The sequence below is a fragment of the Acipenser ruthenus genome, chromosome 1 (genome assembly GCF_902713425.1).
Source record: "Acipenser ruthenus chromosome 1, fAciRut3.2 maternal haplotype, whole genome shotgun sequence".
Lineage (NCBI taxonomy): Eukaryota > Metazoa > Chordata > Actinopteri > Acipenseriformes > Acipenseridae > Acipenser > Acipenser ruthenus.
The window spans coordinates 14,747,961-14,765,747 of record NC_081189.1 but is presented as its reverse complement, the minus strand read 5'-3'; the positions used below and the strand labels follow the sequence as shown (position 1 = coordinate 14,765,747).

At 37.1% G+C, this 17,787-nt stretch overlaps 1 protein-coding gene across 3 annotated transcripts in view; it reads left to right on the top strand.

The window, feature by feature from the left end:
- The window catches only part of LOC117403553 (transmembrane protein 8B-like), an 89,719-nt gene that overhangs the window by 17,211 nt on the left and 54,721 nt on the right, over positions 1-17,787 (top strand). The window contains exons 1-2 of one of the 3 annotated variants that reach the window (XM_059006805.1): positions 8,658-8,783; positions 17,035-17,224. In XM_059006805.1, coding sequence (XP_058862788.1) covers positions 17,127-17,224 — 98 coding nt within the window. In that variant the 5' untranslated portion in view covers positions 8,658-8,783; positions 17,035-17,126. Of the gene's footprint in view, positions 1-8,657; positions 8,811-17,034; positions 17,225-17,787 lie in introns of those variants that run through there. The other 2 variants (XM_059006856.1, XM_034005735.3) reach the window with 2 other exon arrangements.

Sequence of the window (17,787 nt, the reverse complement as noted above, 5' to 3'; positions counted from 1 at the left end):
CTTATAGTTAATTAACCATGTGATGTGCACATATAGGTGTCAACAGCACCTCCTATTGGCATTTTATGCATTACTTTGTTCCCCTAGGCTTGTTCTGTAACAGTACAGTACCAAAAGGTATTGCTAAATCGTACCTAGTGTCTAACTGTGATATCAGACAATATCTGATTTAATAAGTGACTGGTACATGATTCTTTTCTTCTCCACACTTGTGACTTTACCAGGCTTTTGCTTGCTTGTTCATAGCATGTTTCTTTCTTGTTTTCTGATGTTTTTTAATTAAATACGGCAACATTGCATTTACTCTGAAATCGTGTTACTGCTCATCGTGAAGCTTTAGCTGAAATGTAATTGAGAAAGACAAAAGGGTTTTAATTTTTTGCAGTCATGGACTGAACTGGGCTGTCTTAAAGGAGGTCTAGTCCCCAGATGTCTTTATGTTCAACAGTGATAAATGTCTGGGGGGGCTACAGACAAGCTTTGATTTGCATACATTTCCAAGCCCACAGAGGAGGGGAACCTTCTCCTGCTAGGGAGACTTGAGACATTGCGTGGCTGGGCTAATTCAAAATTGTTTTGCATCTAGCTCCCAACTTAGACAGTATCCCCAGTGGTATTCTAATTATGTCTATAAAAAGTGATGAATGCTTAATATCTTGATGCTCTGCCTAATATAATTATCATGTGTTCCAAGCACTCATATTTTTAATTAGAATTTTTTTTTCAATTCCTTTTTGTTTGGCCTTGATTACCCTCCATTTATTATGTGCCTTTGCACAGGGTTCCTAATCATGGAAGTAAGCTTCAGAAAATCCAATCAGTTCTCTTTGAACTAGTGCTGGGACAAATATCCGAATATTCAAACCAATATTTTTTGACATGTATTCGGAGACAAAAATCAGATGTTTGGATTCGCTACAAATTACAAAAATAGAATAAAATAAAAATTTCAAATAGAACTGATTGGATTTTCTGAAGCTTACTTCCATGATTAGGAACCCTGTGCAAAGGCACATAATAAATGGAGGGTAATCAAGGCCAAACAAAAAGGAATTGAAAAAAAATTCTAATTAAAGATATGAGTGCTTGGAACACATGATAATTATATTAGGCAGAGCATCAAGATATTAAGCATTTAACAAGATATCTATCTTCTCTTCACCAAGAACTACAGAATAAAAATATTTAAAAAATAATAATAAAATAGTAATAAAAAAAACATATGGATGTTTATCATAATGTGTGTTTTTCATATACAGTAAGAACATATGAGACCTATAAAGTAATTTTAATACATATAAGGTAAGATTTACTAGAATAATTGTGTTAGCCCAATGCACTTTAAATACAGAAGACCACATGGAACAGCCTGACTGTTGACCATGGAACAGCACCACACTTCTGCAAATGAGATCAGTATTGGATTTGTACCACTTTGGAGGAATTTCATAGAATAATTTCCCCCACTACTGCTTCGCTGCAGTATTGGTAGATCATACTATCATGACATGTCTTGTTCAAATTTCAACCAATTTGCTAGACCATTTGCAAAAGTGCTGGTCCACAAAGCCAGTAACTCCCAGTACAGCAGCTTCATTGTATAAAATGGCTTGCATTTCTGGAGCTTGGTGTCTCTTGCTTCATGATTAATGGCCATTGGTTTAAATAGGTCTGTAAAAGCTTTATACATACAGTCATGTACAGCAAACACTGAAATTGTACAATTGATATTTCCTGAAATCAGATGGCTTTTTATCAGATTAACAGTGTAATTACATTAAGGACAGTTTCTGGGAACAAAGACAGCAACACAATTCATAATAATAATAATAATAATAATAATAATAATAATAATAATAATAATAATAATAATAATAATAATAATAATAATGAAAATGACTTCTTTCTTTTATCATTAACCACATTATGGATGTGCTAATTAAAACAATTTAAAATGTCTAAGTGGACAGGATCAAACTTTTGTGCATTTGTTGATTCAATTCAATGTTGGACTATATTCCAAACAATTCCTGCCTACAGTTATATGTTCGAATAAAAATAAAACTACTGTACATTAAAAATGAATTATGTGCAGTCCCATGAATTATGTGCAATGTAATACATAACTGTAAACATATGCCTTGAGCTTTATCCCTGATACACAGGTAGCTAATGCTCAAATCAGTCAGCAGCATTTGCAGTTTATGCAAAAACTGAAGAGGGGTTTTCAAAAGTAAATGGGTTTTACATACTGCACTGTGTATTGATTTTCTCATATCTGTTGAAAGTCAATGCTTATTAACCAGCCTCTAACACAGACAGCCTTGATCTTCGTCTAAGACAGGAGTTATTAAGCAGAATTTATTGAATCATACTTTTATTGAATCTGCCTTTTTACATTTTTTATATTTTACTTTGAGTGGTCAGGAATTTAATTTTGTGCATTTTCACCTTCATGGTTATAAAATACCTCATTGTGAAAGGTTTTTAGAATCCACTAAATAGACTCTGTTCTGTGTAATAGATTGCACCACAGGCTGCTGAATTAAATAGAGAAGCAGTGGCTGGATGCTAGCTATGAACCACCTCCTTCAGTACTAGTTAAAGGTCTGACACTGGGCTGGTCAGGGCATTCCTTAGTCCATTTCTTTGTTTCAATCATGTTCTAAGATGTTTAATTGAACTGATTAATTATTTCATTATATTGCTGTTTTCACATTAAACTAATAAAAGAACAACAACCTCTAACAACTGCTAATTTTACATACTTTTAATTTAGTATAGTAACCTATTTTTATTATTATTATTATTATTATTATTATTTATTTCTTAGCAGACACCCTTATCCAGGGCGACTTACAGTCGTAAACAGCCTATGTGAAACATATTATTCTAGAGTCATATTTGTTATATGATTGGCCATTGTTTATATAATTAACGTAAGGAGTGCTGTCTGCTACCTCTGTAAACCGGGACTGGGATTTTTTTTAAGGTTTGGGGAAAAATGTTGAGCAGTTGATGGGAAAGGGGGAGGGGGTATGTCTGGTCACCCTACACTGACTTGCATCTAGTGTCTATACCTGCTAGAGCTGGAAGCTGATTGGCTGATGGTACAGAATAATGTGTAACAACAAACCCAGTTCACCTAGTAAATGATTAAATGATTTATACAGCAGTGCAACCTCTTTCACCCACGTCAGTCACATTTTATATTACCTGGGTAATGATTAACAGAAAATAAAGAGCAATTAATGCATGTCATTTTCTCTCGTTCCAAGTAACAGCTGGTATTCAGTAAGTTGTTGGTTTAAGGGACTGTTTTACCAAGCGTGTTTGTTTGGAATATTTTTTTGGAGTGTTTTCACTGCTGATTACTTTAGTGCACTTCCCTTTGAGTAAGATAAATAAATGAATCTGGTGGCAGTTCAGTCTGGCTACGATTCATTTTCGTACTTGAATCAAAGTCTTACCATAAAATAAACCTTGAATGCTGTACCCATTCAGGCATTGAAGCCACATCGATCACAATGACATAACCTTCAAGATGAGATCGTGCCCAAATGAAATGGTCCAGTCTGATGACAAGGGAACCTTTTCTTTGAGCTTCACTATCTGCCTGAACGGCTTTACTGAGCCTTATTGTTACTATGACCCAAGGTGTTTACTGGAGTGTATAAAAACTCCTCCTGGAGGACCCTGTTCTGACACGATTTTCTGTTTCTCTAAGCATTTGCCATGTGCATCAGCCCATGATATTTCTTAATGTGGTTTTGCTGTCAGAAAGGTGCATCGTGGTACTGTGTAGCCCAGAAAGACTCCCAACTGCTCTCATCTTGACACAGTCAATTGCTCCTCTAGTCTCTGTTCAAAGTTAACCCTTTGCATTCTATTTAAAAAAAAAAATAAACAACTACTGCAGCAAAAAAAGAGCCCCCCTGATAGAAATGGGTTTTGATCAATTAGGTTTTAGGAGCGTCTAAAGGTCTCACCATATCTGAGAAGACTTATGGTAAAACGTGTGTTGATTTTCAGCTGATGGAATATGGATATATTTTTCCCTGAAACGTTCACATTGTTAATTTCTGTATCGCCATCTGCTGCATGTAATGCGTCACAACAGTCACGCTACCCTTTTCTGAAATGAAATCCATCACTCTTACAAAATCTCAGCAACTTTCTGCACACACGTATGCAGCAACAATGTAGAGCTACTGTTTAAGATATTATTGCACTTAATCAACCACCTTACCAGGCGATCCTAACTTCAGCCATGTTGCATTCATAATGATTCACCCAACACAACCCCAATGAGAAACCAGAACGAAAGGGTTACCATTTAATATGGGTCCCTCCAACGCTGGACTAATTAACCTGATTAATTTACCTGCTCACCCTGCAGAGGGCGTACATCCTGGCTCAGACTATTGTTAAAATACATGGTTACTGGAGCAGTAGACTGAAACGTTTTGGAGCACATTTAACAATCCTCTCAAATTGCACTTCTGCTGGTACAGGACTGCGAAGACTTTCAAAAACAGTGGAGGCAGTGTGCAAGATTCACATGATTGCCAGCCTTGAGCTCAATAGCTTGGGTAAACTTGCTGGGAAGGTCCCCAGAGACCCATGCTGCTGTAGTTCTTAGATTCCTGTCTCGCTTATCTGAATTCTGCTTTGAAAAGTCACTGTCTTCATTCTTTCTATATAAAAAATGTGACTAATAAACAATTGGCTTCCAATATGAAAATATGTCATATAACATTTTGGCAATATAACATTAACCGTTAAATAGTTTTACAGCAAGGTTTTATAGCCCTGTTTTATAGCTTATAAAAAATGATAACATGGCAAAAATTGTCATCCTATTCATTTCAGTGGCCAGTGCCACATCGCAGGGTGTGCTTTGCCTTATAAAAGTGAGCCACAGTAAATCTGCCTGTAATTTTGCAGTTTTCCCATGCTTTCCCCATGGCTATACTATCGCCTGCTGTATTTATTTAAGAGACTCTCTGGGGTTTACCATGGTTTCACTATGCTTTATCACCCATTGCTATGCTTTTACTATGTTAAACTTTTACAAGGGTTAATTCACACCAAATGCACTGCTAAGGATCAGGAAGATGCTTTATATCTAATCAGTATATAATTGCAGGTAGTCAATTAAATTCTGTTGCTTCTAAGGCAATGCAGACCTGCATACATAACATGCCATGAATTTTGATCAAAGAGATTATCCTATGCTTCAGTGATTACCTCCTGATTCAGTTGTGAAAGGGTATTCTGATTAAATGCACCAAACAGGCAGATTTAATATAAAGTACTATGTTAGCTTCACCTCAGAGGATGCAAATGTATATACAGTATATATCGGATTATTGGCCCTATCTCTGTATGGCAGCTGTTCCCAGCAGCTTAGTAAAGATTGTCAGTTTCACTCCCAATTAGAAAAGAATTACATTTTTCATCACTTTGGATATTTCAAGTGTTCTATATTAATGGGTTGGTTAAATGTCAAGGAATTCCAAAAATAAATACTGTTGAACAGTTTGTGAAATGCTTTATGTACGCAACAAGGACATTTCATTAAAAATCAGGATTCTAGAAAGCAGCAGAACCAGGGTTATGGTAAGTAACCAAACGTTCCCTTTCAATTCGAAGACGACCACCAACAACATTAGGTATGGGATAATGTATACCAGAGCCGTCGTGAGGGAGAAGGAACGGCAGCATACGAGGGACGCATCAGAACCATATAACCAAAGGTTAGTGGTGCAAGCATGCAACCTCAAGGACCCTCGTGCCTATTGAAGGCAAGGAAGGATCTACCACATTCAAGCAGTAGAACCAGGAGAATGTATGCTGCGTAGCCCAGCTAGCCGGCATACAGATATCGGACAGTGAGGCCCCAAGATGTAGTACTCTCCCAGGTGGGGGTAAGCCAGCACTGTCATACGCCGCAGAGACTGTGTCCGCAATGCGACAGTCACTGCCTCGAGAGGGGCTGTCCTAGGGTCTGTATACCGTGACAGACAAAGAGCTGGTCAGTATGACGCAGAGCTCTTGTCCTATCCACGTAACACCTCAATGCCTGCACCAAAGCAAACGGAGGTGGATGGAAAGACTCAAATTCCACAGATTGATTCATGTGGAAGGCTGTGATCAGGGAGGAAAGCAGGGTTTGTACACAGTGACACCCTGCTGCCATCGTCCCAAATACACATACAGGAGCTGTGTACCGACAGCGCCTGCAACTCACTGCAGGTTGCTGAGGAAGAAAGAAAGAAAAAGGCTAAATCAGGAGTCACTGATTCCATGAAAGCGGCAAGCCAACTTTCAGCCTGAAAGGCAAGGGAACTGCAGTAGACTCGAAGCTCTTTTTTCACAATACGCTCAGATACCAAACACAGAGGGTCTTACCGTCTTGAGAGGCAAAAAAGAGAAATGGCTTCCTTAGTATGACGGTTTTAAGCGCTCAGTAGGCGGGACCGGGGGCGTCATCCCAGGAAGGGGCCTATCGGCAGCTCTAGTATAGAGAGCTCAGAAAATACCTACCAATAGGCAGGCATATCCCACACCTAATGTTGTTGGTGGTCATCTTCGAATTGAAAGGGAACTAGCTTCTGTATAAAACTGACAACGGGTGCATTTCCCTTATATATATTTGCCAGCTTGAAATTGTAACTCCCTTGCTAGAAGAAGGTCATGATGTGTTTTGTACTGTGGAGTCCTTTTTCTTAATATAAATGATAATTGTTTTTCAAGAGTGCTGTCGAAAGCATTTCTTTGAGGCACTGTGCTGTGTTTAAAAGAAGAATTGGCTATGTGTTTGTGTTTGCCTCCTACAGTCAAGCCCACTCAGGGGTGGCCAATAACATTGTTAAATGTATAAATCATGGGGTCCAGTTCTCGAAAATATTAAATAATTGCATGTATCCATTTTCTCTGAGGACCAGTCTGATGATGGCATTGACAGACTAACAGGATTTAATAGGTATCTGTGGCTACTGAGCTGTCCATGCATTGCCAACCCCTTTACTGAGGCTTGTTGTGACTTTTTTGATGGATGACATCACATTCCATTCTGGCTGCTCTGGTACAAGCATGCACTTCACTTCTGATTTATATGATGGTATTGCTTACTTGGTAGAATATCTCTGTGAGGCTGGATATGATTCACAGTACCCGCAAACTGCTTCCTCCCATCACCCACGTAACTGTAGTAGTCTGCAGTTCGAACAATACATTTTATACAACTAGGTTATTCAGGGGAGGGGGTTTGTGTGTTTTTAGTCACATGGACTGATTGTGTTTTGTGAACTAATTGGCCACAATTAATGAGGACCAGAGTTTGGTATTTAGGTTGTGGTGATCCAGCGTGTGCAATCATAAATCAACAACTAACTGGAGTCACATCTACATGATGATAGGAATATGTTTGTATATGTTGTGATTGTTCACGTAAAAGAATAGTCTGCATTAAATACAGTCGGAAAACATCTCTGTATATGCTGTGTTTGTTTCCTTAAAAAGGTGCATCAATGCAAGTAAAACAAGGCCAGTTATTTTATGTATTTCCAGTTCATACGCCTCTGTACAATTGTCATTATAACAATGCTCTTTTATATTACATATTGCTGGAGAGTAGCGTGCAATGAATAGCCAGTAAAGGCAATATTTCTCAACATGAAGTGTATTGTGCGTTTCTACTCTTTAAGATAGATAGCATGTTGTTGTTTCTCTGGGGTGCTTACAGCAGATTGCTTTTAAAACCATTCTATCATGTTACATCACAGCACAGCTACATTTGTTATTTTTATGCTTTAAATCTGGTAATAGAAATTAAAATTATTACTTTTTTCTTTATAGACTGAGTTGACGCTGCTCTAGAAACTTCATTTTCCATGTGTATTAAAAAAAGAAAAATCCATGTACTTTTTTTAAAGCAATTTACTTCACTGTTTTCAGCCATTATGTGATAAAAAGCTGCATATTTCAGTTTATTTAGTTGAAATCCATTTAGGGTGCTGTCTAAACATTTCTCTCCAAGATAAACGGCAGCCCTGGTTGGTATATACAAATCAATGGAAGGGTAAATATATTATATGAGTCAATAGCAGGAAATTAAAAGGGGCCTAGTGGACACAACAAACAAGAGTAGTCAATATAAGAGCCACACTCATAAGACTGTGAAAAACAAATACACCATCATAACACATTTATTATTGTAAATAGAAGGTCTCCTTGTTTATCCATGGGTCTCACGATGATAAAGATCCCTGCAATGCACTACATTGGGGTGTGCCTATAAACAGTGTGCTTAATGGTGTTGTGTTTATGTAGGCAATTGTAAAGCACCATTACACTGGTACTGTATAGAACAATATCAGCATATTGGATTTGTGCATCTCTTTGCATAGCACTAGACAAAGCACAATTCCACCGTAGGGGCAACCGGACTGCCGTGAGATTTAATGTGTTTGTTACGTGCGCGCAAAACGCTGAGTGGTGCAAATCTGGGGTACGTCATATAGTGCCACCTACATTAAATTCTGGCGCCAGTAGACATGTTTACATTTTTTGTTGTTGTTGTTTTAATTACTCCTTAGCAACCATAGATGATGATGGTAGTTTCTCATTGGATTTGGACTAGTCACACGACCCACCCACACTCATCCACATACGCAGGAGAGAAGGTTCGCGTCTTGTGGGAAAGTGGTAGCAAGCATGTCGCAGCATACTTTTACACTGTTAACAATTAGTTATTTGTTTAGCAAGTCAAAGTCAAGGTACGTGGGCAATAGTAGACTTAACAGGTAACAATATTTTGCTTTGTTTTCGCAAGCCTCTTCATTACCACGAAAGTTAAGCTTTGCTAGTTTCTAAACACATTTTGTTGATTTAAAAATGCGAACGCTTTGGTTAGATGCATATAATCCCGGATTTATGTTAAAACCAAATCAGTTGTTGCAGCTAATGTAAATCGAATCCATTAATACAATTCATTGCAGCTGAATTCACGAGCTTTTTTTCGGTAATGTGTCAAACGTTTGGGCTACTCAGATCTGCAGTCTTAGGTTTCTTAATATAGCAATTTTGGTGTTAAGAGAGAGTGTATATAGATATACAGTACGATTGTTTGTTTTTGTTTTTACCCAGTAAAATACTCTTATTTCTGAATGGAATAATATTAAATAATAATAATAATAATAATAATAATAATAATAATAATAATAATAATAATAATGACAATTAAACTACATCTACCCACATCTAAAATGATTTCTTGTAAGAAAAATAAATAAATAAAAATCACAGGCTGCTATATGAGTCTTGTCGTGGATGAGAGAGATGTGGCAGAATTTCCTTTTTACAAAATATTACAAATATGGGTGTGATTAGATATGGGGGTACATTTTGTGAAAAATATTTACTGTAGCGGCAAACACTGAAAACTCTAGCAGCAAACACTGAAAAGCTCTCTGGTGCTAAACTTTTAAAACAGTTTAACACCAATTCTCTGAATGATTTGCACCCCTGACGCTGTAGCAGCAAGTCATCATGTTGGCACCTCGCAAATATGAGTCCTATGAAAATGCTGCAGTACATGCATGGAAACAAATGAGCCGACAGATCATTACAGTGACGGCTGCTTCTGGCGAGCACAGCTTTAACACACTGAAATTGATCAAGACATATTTGCGCGCGCAAAGATTGTCAAATTTGGCCATGCTGTCAGATGAGAGTGAAGTTGACAAGAATTTAGAATACTCAGATTTGATAAAGGACGTTGCTGCTGCTAAAGCTAGAAAAATGACTTTGTAATTTATGTTCTTAGTAATTTAGTCATGTGTCAAAGAGGGATTTTTTGTTGTTGTTGTTGTTATTATTATTATTATTATTATTTATTTATTTCTGCCTGGTTATTCTCCCCTCCAATCTGTCAGAACCCACTTACAGTTGGGCATTACAGTATTTTTCAGTAGGCCTATTGGGGCAGTGTCCTTTTAGAAAAAAAAATATGTGATATATTTGAAGTAGACTGGAATTCTGAGTGCTTTGAAGTTGTGAATTATATGAAATGATAATGTCTAAAATGAACTGAAACAAGTATTCAGTAACAATTTCATATCATGAATATATCTTAACGTTAGTATATTCTACACAGCCCTGATTCTACACAGAAACGTGTCATAGACACCCCTATCTATTACTGATGACAAGTGTCTTTGTATAAATTAGGGATTACCTTACAAGGGGAGGTCATGGGAAAACCAATTAACTATTGTATTTCTACATATCCTCACTCAAGTCAATGGTACTATTTATCCTGTAGAGAATCCTGTAGAGTTGAAGGCTTGCATATTTAAACTTGAGAGGCTGAACAAAGTAGTGCTGGCATCCGGCTGGACTTTTAAACGTAACCAGTAAGGAACAGTTGCTAAAACAGTTGTTAGGAGACTGCTGAAGCCATATCCTCATTGAGTATTCAAATCACGGGCGAAACTCAAAGGGGAAAAAGCCTTACGATACTGTAAGACAATTAACTACAGAGTACAGAGTGTTTGACGGCTGTAAGAGGAAATCCTCTTTCCAGCCAAGCAAGTCATTTAGACAGGCACATTTGTGTTGAACATTTAAAAATAGGTCCAAATAAACACTCAAACCGCAAGGATTTGTTTAAATCAACAATTGGAATCTCCCCAAAAATTGTTATGACTGGTTCCCAAATTGCCGTGCATTTAGTTGGACCAAGATTGTTGTCTTTTTGCATAGTCTTTCCATTGATTTACAGGCAGCAGTGTGGAGTAGTGGTTAGGGCTCTGGACCCTTGACCGGAGGGTCGTGGGTTCAATCCCCGGTGGAGGACACTGCTGTTGTATCCTTGAGCAAGGTACTTTACCTAGATTGCTCTAGTAAAAACTCAACTGTATAATGGGTAATTGTATGTAAAAATAATTTGATATCTTGTAACAATTGTAAGTCACCCTGGATAAGGGCGTCTGCTAAGAAATAAATAATTGAAAAATAATTGAACACAGTGGCTGCATAAAACACGCTGGCTGGAGAAACGATTGTCACATGAAATAAGAATTAATAGCAATTGTAATGCTTTCAACCAAAGCAAAGACTGTCATTTGCTGGCACCCTCTCTAAAACTTAAACACATGGTTATCAAAGCAAATAAGAACAGAAGCAACAGAAAACACTATGCAAATAATATAGGGTCTAACATATCTGACAGATAATAATGTTTCATGGATTTGTAAAGAGCCAAATGTGTCGGACACATCCCCATTGGTATCCACTGTAAAGCTTCCACCCCAGAGGTTATTACCAGTCTTGGTTGCCCAGTTATTGTGAGGTGGTTTGAGATATTGCTCTTTGTAAACCATGTAATTCTGTTACTTTTACTAATAGTCCTGGCAATTCTACATTAGGGATACAACTCAGATTCTGCAGAGCTGTTAACATGTGTCCATCTTGTTTAAATAATACATGCAGCCCCCTACTCCATTATGTAAACCACCAAAAAAGGCATGTCAGTTGAAAAGTCCCAGGTGTACAGTAAGAATGGGCATGGTGAGACCACAGTGTCTGCCAGCAATCACGTGAACACCCAGTTAAACTAGCCACAGTCTGTAGGAAGGACATGTCAAGAGCTGTCTGTCAGCAGTTTACGGATACAGCTCAATTTAGAGGCCAGTGGTGTATTGAACTGTATTTAATGCAAACTGTGCGGTTACTGTATTTTGATTTAACTTTCACTGTCAAGGCAAACCGTGTATCAATAACCAATAGGTAATTAATTCAATTGATTATTTTTTTCTAATTGATTTTCTAATTGGATGCTGAAAGTTACTGTATTTTTATATATCTCTCTTACGGCTTTTATAGGTGTGAAGGTCATTCATACTGTACTAAGATATGGATAACTGTTAAAACCTTCATATGTTAGCTGTTGTATATTGATACACACTACTCTGCACACAAATGAATATAGATGATTGTGCTGTAGAATATTCAAGCACATTCAAACTCATTGAAATGGGAATCATTGTGGTTGGCTACTGTTATTGGTTCAAGGAAATGTTACTATCCATACCTGTTACTATACATGCATCCCTGCAGATAACTGCTTTAAACATCCCAGCATGCTTTGTGCAATCTAGTATGACTTTCAGAAGCAAAAACAATTAACAAAAAAAACACTCCTTTATACAGTATTCATTTTCCATAAGTGGAACTGCAACTAACACAGAACAGAATAATAACCATAGATAATTAAACTGCAGTCTAAAATAAACCTGCTTGTTAATTTGACCATACAAGTCATATATTATATTTTGTAAAGCCCCTGATACAGTGATGAAGTTACAGAGTATTGAATAAGTGTAGAAAAAATGAATTCCTTTCTAACTTGGTGGTTGAAGAGCTGGTTTAAAGAAACATCAGTTTTAAAGCCCCTTTGCTGTTGTCTATACTCTTACATTATTCGAATTGCTGTAAATCTGTGCTAGGGTTTTATATACCAACTGGGTTTCTATTAAGAGACCACTGAATGTGTGTTCCAATTCCAGCAGTTCCTGGAATTAAGAAGGGGCAATTAGCACACAAAAAATAAGATAATTCTAATTCATTCTTTGTTAAATTCGTACAAAGAATGACAAAATGTATAATATGATGCAAGTGTGTTTAAAGCCTTACAGGGGTATTTGCATGAAAATTAATCTCTCTAAAAATGATAGAGCACACTACAGTCCCCGAGTCCCTTTAGACCGTCCCACTTCACTATGTAGATTAGGTTCCCACAAGCAAAGTACAGTATGCATTTGCATACAAGAGACAGTTACCACCTGTCCTGGTTAAGAATAGAGAAGTAACTCCTTTGGCAATCCTATGATTACAGTGCTGAAGTGTAATATATGAAATCACTGCAGCAGCCCCCTTATTAGCATTTGGGGAAATCAATACCAGTTTTGATTTTTTTTTTTTTTTAGATCTTTGCAGCAGTTCTTTAGCATAGGTAGAGAAGCCACCAGCGTTAAGGTTTCTTCTCTTAATTTGGGTTGCCACTACTGTACATGAGCCCCTTAATGACAACTGCGACTTCCATTACTTGTTGCAACATGTTGCTGCTCAAATACAGATTGTGGTTTATATTTACATGCAGCAGCTAATGTTTGTATTCCATGCTGAATGTGATCAGATTCAATTCCCAAGGGCCCACCTCCATTTGGTTTATCTTCCCGTCCTATAATACAGCATGCCTGGTTTGCCTTATTTAGCACCACATCATTAGCCAGTACTCTGCCTTCTTAATGATTGCATCTTGGACAGTAATATTGATGTTTTGCATCTAGCTCTTCAGCCTGAATGAGAACCCCCCCTCACTCTGCTTTCCTTCAGAAGCCCAGCTTCATACTAAAATTATACTCCTTTTTATAAACTCATTTTTAATGTTTTCTTTCAAAGTCTGGACTGTTTTTTATAATGTATTGTTACCCTCAACATATTTACTTGTCTTCACTGTTTTTCTTACCCTTGTCACGTGTCCACGGCATGTACTGATTCAGTCGTTTGGTGTCAACACCAGATCACGCCTGGAGGCCTTCAGATACTGGTCTGCTTGCTATCCCTAAAATAGCACTTGGTTCACAAGGTGTATTAAGGACCCTTCTTTCCTTCTTTCAAGACGCATATTGGAAAGGACTCTGAATAATGTAATCTAGCATGTTCGTACTGTCCAGTCTAAAACATGTGCAATGCTTTTGCATGCTCTTGCATGAAAATTCAAATTGAAATATCAAAAATATAGTGTACTTCTTTTTAACATAAATATATATATTTCAGTCCCAAGGAGGACATTTGAAATGCTTTTGAAAGCAGTTCTTGCATCCAACACGCATGTAGTCATATCACCTTTCCTTTAGTCAAGTGATCCAGCAATAATTCCACAATGCTTGTCACAATAGCTCCTTTCAAATTAGCCTACGTTTATTCAGTAAGACAACGAATATATAACATAAACTAACTTGCTTCTAGTTTCATTTCTTTCCGTTTTCTTGCTATGTTTACGATAGCAAATGCTGTAGCCTCTGTCGTTTTAGTTCACAGTAATAAATTGGTTGAACATTTCTCTAGAAAAAGTGTTTAAAAGATGTAATGTTTTAAATAATAATAACACACATGCTGTAGATAAGAAAAAGGTTGTGTATGCCTTTGCTATCGAGCCTGCAAATAAATGACACAGTGTAACTAGTTCGATAAGACAGGGCATTAATTATTGACCCAGAAAAGATGCAGGAGATTGAAAAATGTGACCTTGAAACAAAAATGTTATTCATTTTAATGTGTAGACTTGACTTTGAGGTGGTACCGCTATCTCAAGCCTTCCATTAAACTATTTAAAGTTTGCTTTTTGAAAACCTGTGACAGGATGATTAATGGTAATAATAAAAAATAAATGTTGAGGGAATTCATAGCCTGGATCCTTGCAAACTAGTTTGCATGCAATACACACTACCTACGACAATACAGTAGTATACTACCAAGCTGTATTGCAGTGCATATTATATTTGTGTTGTTTATATACAGCTGGTGTAAGCCATTCAGGCCCATTTTCAAAAATGTACATTGCAGCAAATGTAGTACAATATTTAGATTTTTTTTTTTCTTTGATCAACCCTCAGATATACAGTAAAAAAGCTTATGTTTCTAAATTGCTTCACAGTAATCAATATAAGTTGTAAGCATACTTTAACCAAAACGAATACTGTACAATAGAAGAAGTATTTGTTGTCTGTAGAAAAGTATGCCTATTCTCTATTTGTGATAAGATTAACAAATGCATTTGACTTTGAATGACAGAGAACACAGCAGATGCATTCCTACTGTGCTGTGCCTTTGCCATTGGTGTCACTTATAGATCATATATTGCTCTGTCATTCTCAATATAACAATGATAATACAAATGAAAATAATAATCATACATAGATATATAAATATACACAAGGGGTGGGCACCCCGTCACAGGGTGTTAACAATGAAAAGAAAAATTACAGGTAAGTTATTTAAACAGTTGTAGCAACACCTGGGGACGTGTAATGCTATATTTTCGGAACCCCGCTAATTACTCTTTAGAGTAATAATTTAGTTTGATGGAAATATCCCGTTAGTTCTTTTAGGATGATGGTAACAAGTACAGTACACACTGCCTTGAGGTTCTTCCACTTAGTTACCAACTGTTGTGTTTCCATAAACATAACATGCCACTCTGTAAGTCATTCAGATAATACAGCAGCACAGCACAGTACACTGCCTATTTTATGCACTGACAGAAAATATGCGGATGTCAAGTACAAAGAACTGACAGTGCAATGGCAAATGAAAGCAAGTACTGTAAGTTTGAACAGAACATTATTATTATGTTATTGAATGCACACTTAATTCATATTTTATATAAAATGCAGTTTCGGTTCATTTCATAAAAAAACAGTTTTTAAAAATCCTGCAGTCAGGAAAAAAAAAAACAGCCTCACAGACTTGCCTTTAACCAAACAATGATGACATTATTCTTCTGAGTACAGGCCCTCCAAACGCTTTTGATTTGAATATTAACATCCTGCCCACCATGCCTGTTATTACTGGGGATATCACCATAAGAGTGCTCATACATATTTGCATACTGATGTACAGAATACAACCAGATATCTTTACAAATGTGTTTATAGTAAAATGCATTAAATGCAGAGGGACGATAAAACAGAAAAACATGCAGTAACCCTGTCAGTATTGTGAGGGACAGTGCGGGCTGTAGGACAGCATGGATGCAATGAGATGCAAGACTGCAAGTTTCCTTTTTTCAGCAGCAGTACATGACCATTTCTAAAGGGAAGCTGGGAATAGAAATATGCATACGGTGAAGTATTTTATCCAGAATGGTCACTGAGTCATCACTTTTGAGATTTTAAAGGGAAGTTTTCATGGTTCCTTCTTTGAAGTAGGCAATGGCTGACAGTTGCCAGTGCTGCTGCTTTTTCATCTTTTAAGTATAAGAACTAAATTTGCCAATGCCAAATAAGGAAATAAAGACATACTGGCTTCCATTGTCTGTAGTGTTAATATCCGAAGTCTACTGACTCCTGAGAGTAACTTTAAGAAAACGTCAGCACACTAAAACACTCCTTTTATCTGCCAGTAAATAATTATAGACAGCTGAAACAGCACAATATAAATGGCCTTGGGTGAAAGCTAAATCTGCTTTTGCTGCGTCATTCTTTAAACTACCTGCCACAAATAGTTAGGGGCAATTGGGACAACTATCAGGCACGGCTAGCTTTGAAATACCGAACCTGGTCTGGATGAGAAATGAGTTGGCAGTACCTGTCATACACATGGAGACTGCAATGCAATCATCATTTGAAATAAAATAGTGATAGCATATTATTCTGTACAGCGTAAATCCATATTTCTATTATTTGCCATTATGTTTGGCATGTATTGGACTCTAGGGAGTGGGGGCCAGCAATAAGAAATGGTTAATTCAGCAATTACATTATATACATTTAGCTAATAGAATATGAAATCGTTTTTAAGTAATGTGTGCTGTTTTAGGGTATATTGCATCATATCTTAGCAAACATGATATTGTTGGCAGTTTTATTAACAAGGATTAAGTCCTGTGAAAAAGCATTTGAACGTTTATGTAGATTTCCCACAAAAGGTAGAATCATTCCTAAAACATTTTGGTAGCATCTTTTGATTTTGTAGTTCATTGTAGTAGATTGGAAATGTCAGTTTGTGTGTCCTACAGTACCTACACTTGTACTGAAGAATAAAAGAACATTAATTCCAGGAAGGTATTTGAATCAATGCCAAGGAGGGCTGACCTAGATCAACTGTGATTAAATCAGGGGTAGCAAGGTTCTGGGAGGAAAGTCACTGAAATAGCATTAGAACTAATTCCCCCATCCCCTGCACAAAAGGAATAAAAGTCATCTTTCATCTAACTAATTTTCTCCTTGTTCCATTCCCTAGATTGTCTTTTCGTGACTGATTATTTTACCCGGACGCCTCGAAAACTGAATGCATTCCGGTCATTTGCCAGTGTGGAGCTGTTCCATTTTAATATGCCTGATGACACCGTGGTTGCTGTCTGGAACCTGATCACGTTTAAGGAACAAGGCGGCACGTTCGGAGACAGCTGCCCTGACCGTAACGTCACTGTGTGAGTATGACCTTTCTAATGTGCTACGAATGTCTAGAGGGAGAAAACAGCTGAAAAATAAAATGAGCGACTGAACCTTGAAAAAATGTGGAATTGTTTTGTACTTAAAGTAGGAATTCTAAAGTCCTCTATGCTAAAGTCTCACTCTGAAAGTTGAGCAAAAGTCTTGAAATAATATGCTAAAATGTGTGATGACATTTCAATGCCATATCTCTTTCTGGGCTGTAACAATTTGTATAATTTACACAGACAAAATGGAATCTGGTCAAAACAGATCTAAATCCTATTGCAAAGTGACACTGACATGAATCTAAACAGACACGAATCATTAAAGTCAAGTGATAATCAACATCATTCTTCAGGACATTCTTACATACCATAAGCAATGTGCAGATGTGGCAGATGCAGCAGTACTTCTGAATGTTGCTATCCGGTAATTCAGATATTCTTCATTCTTCACACCATTACTACACTCAACGCTCCAGATAAGCTGCGTACTGGGTGTTTTACGCATTGAAAAAAATATGAATTTCTAATGATGTTCAAATTGAATGCATACGAAA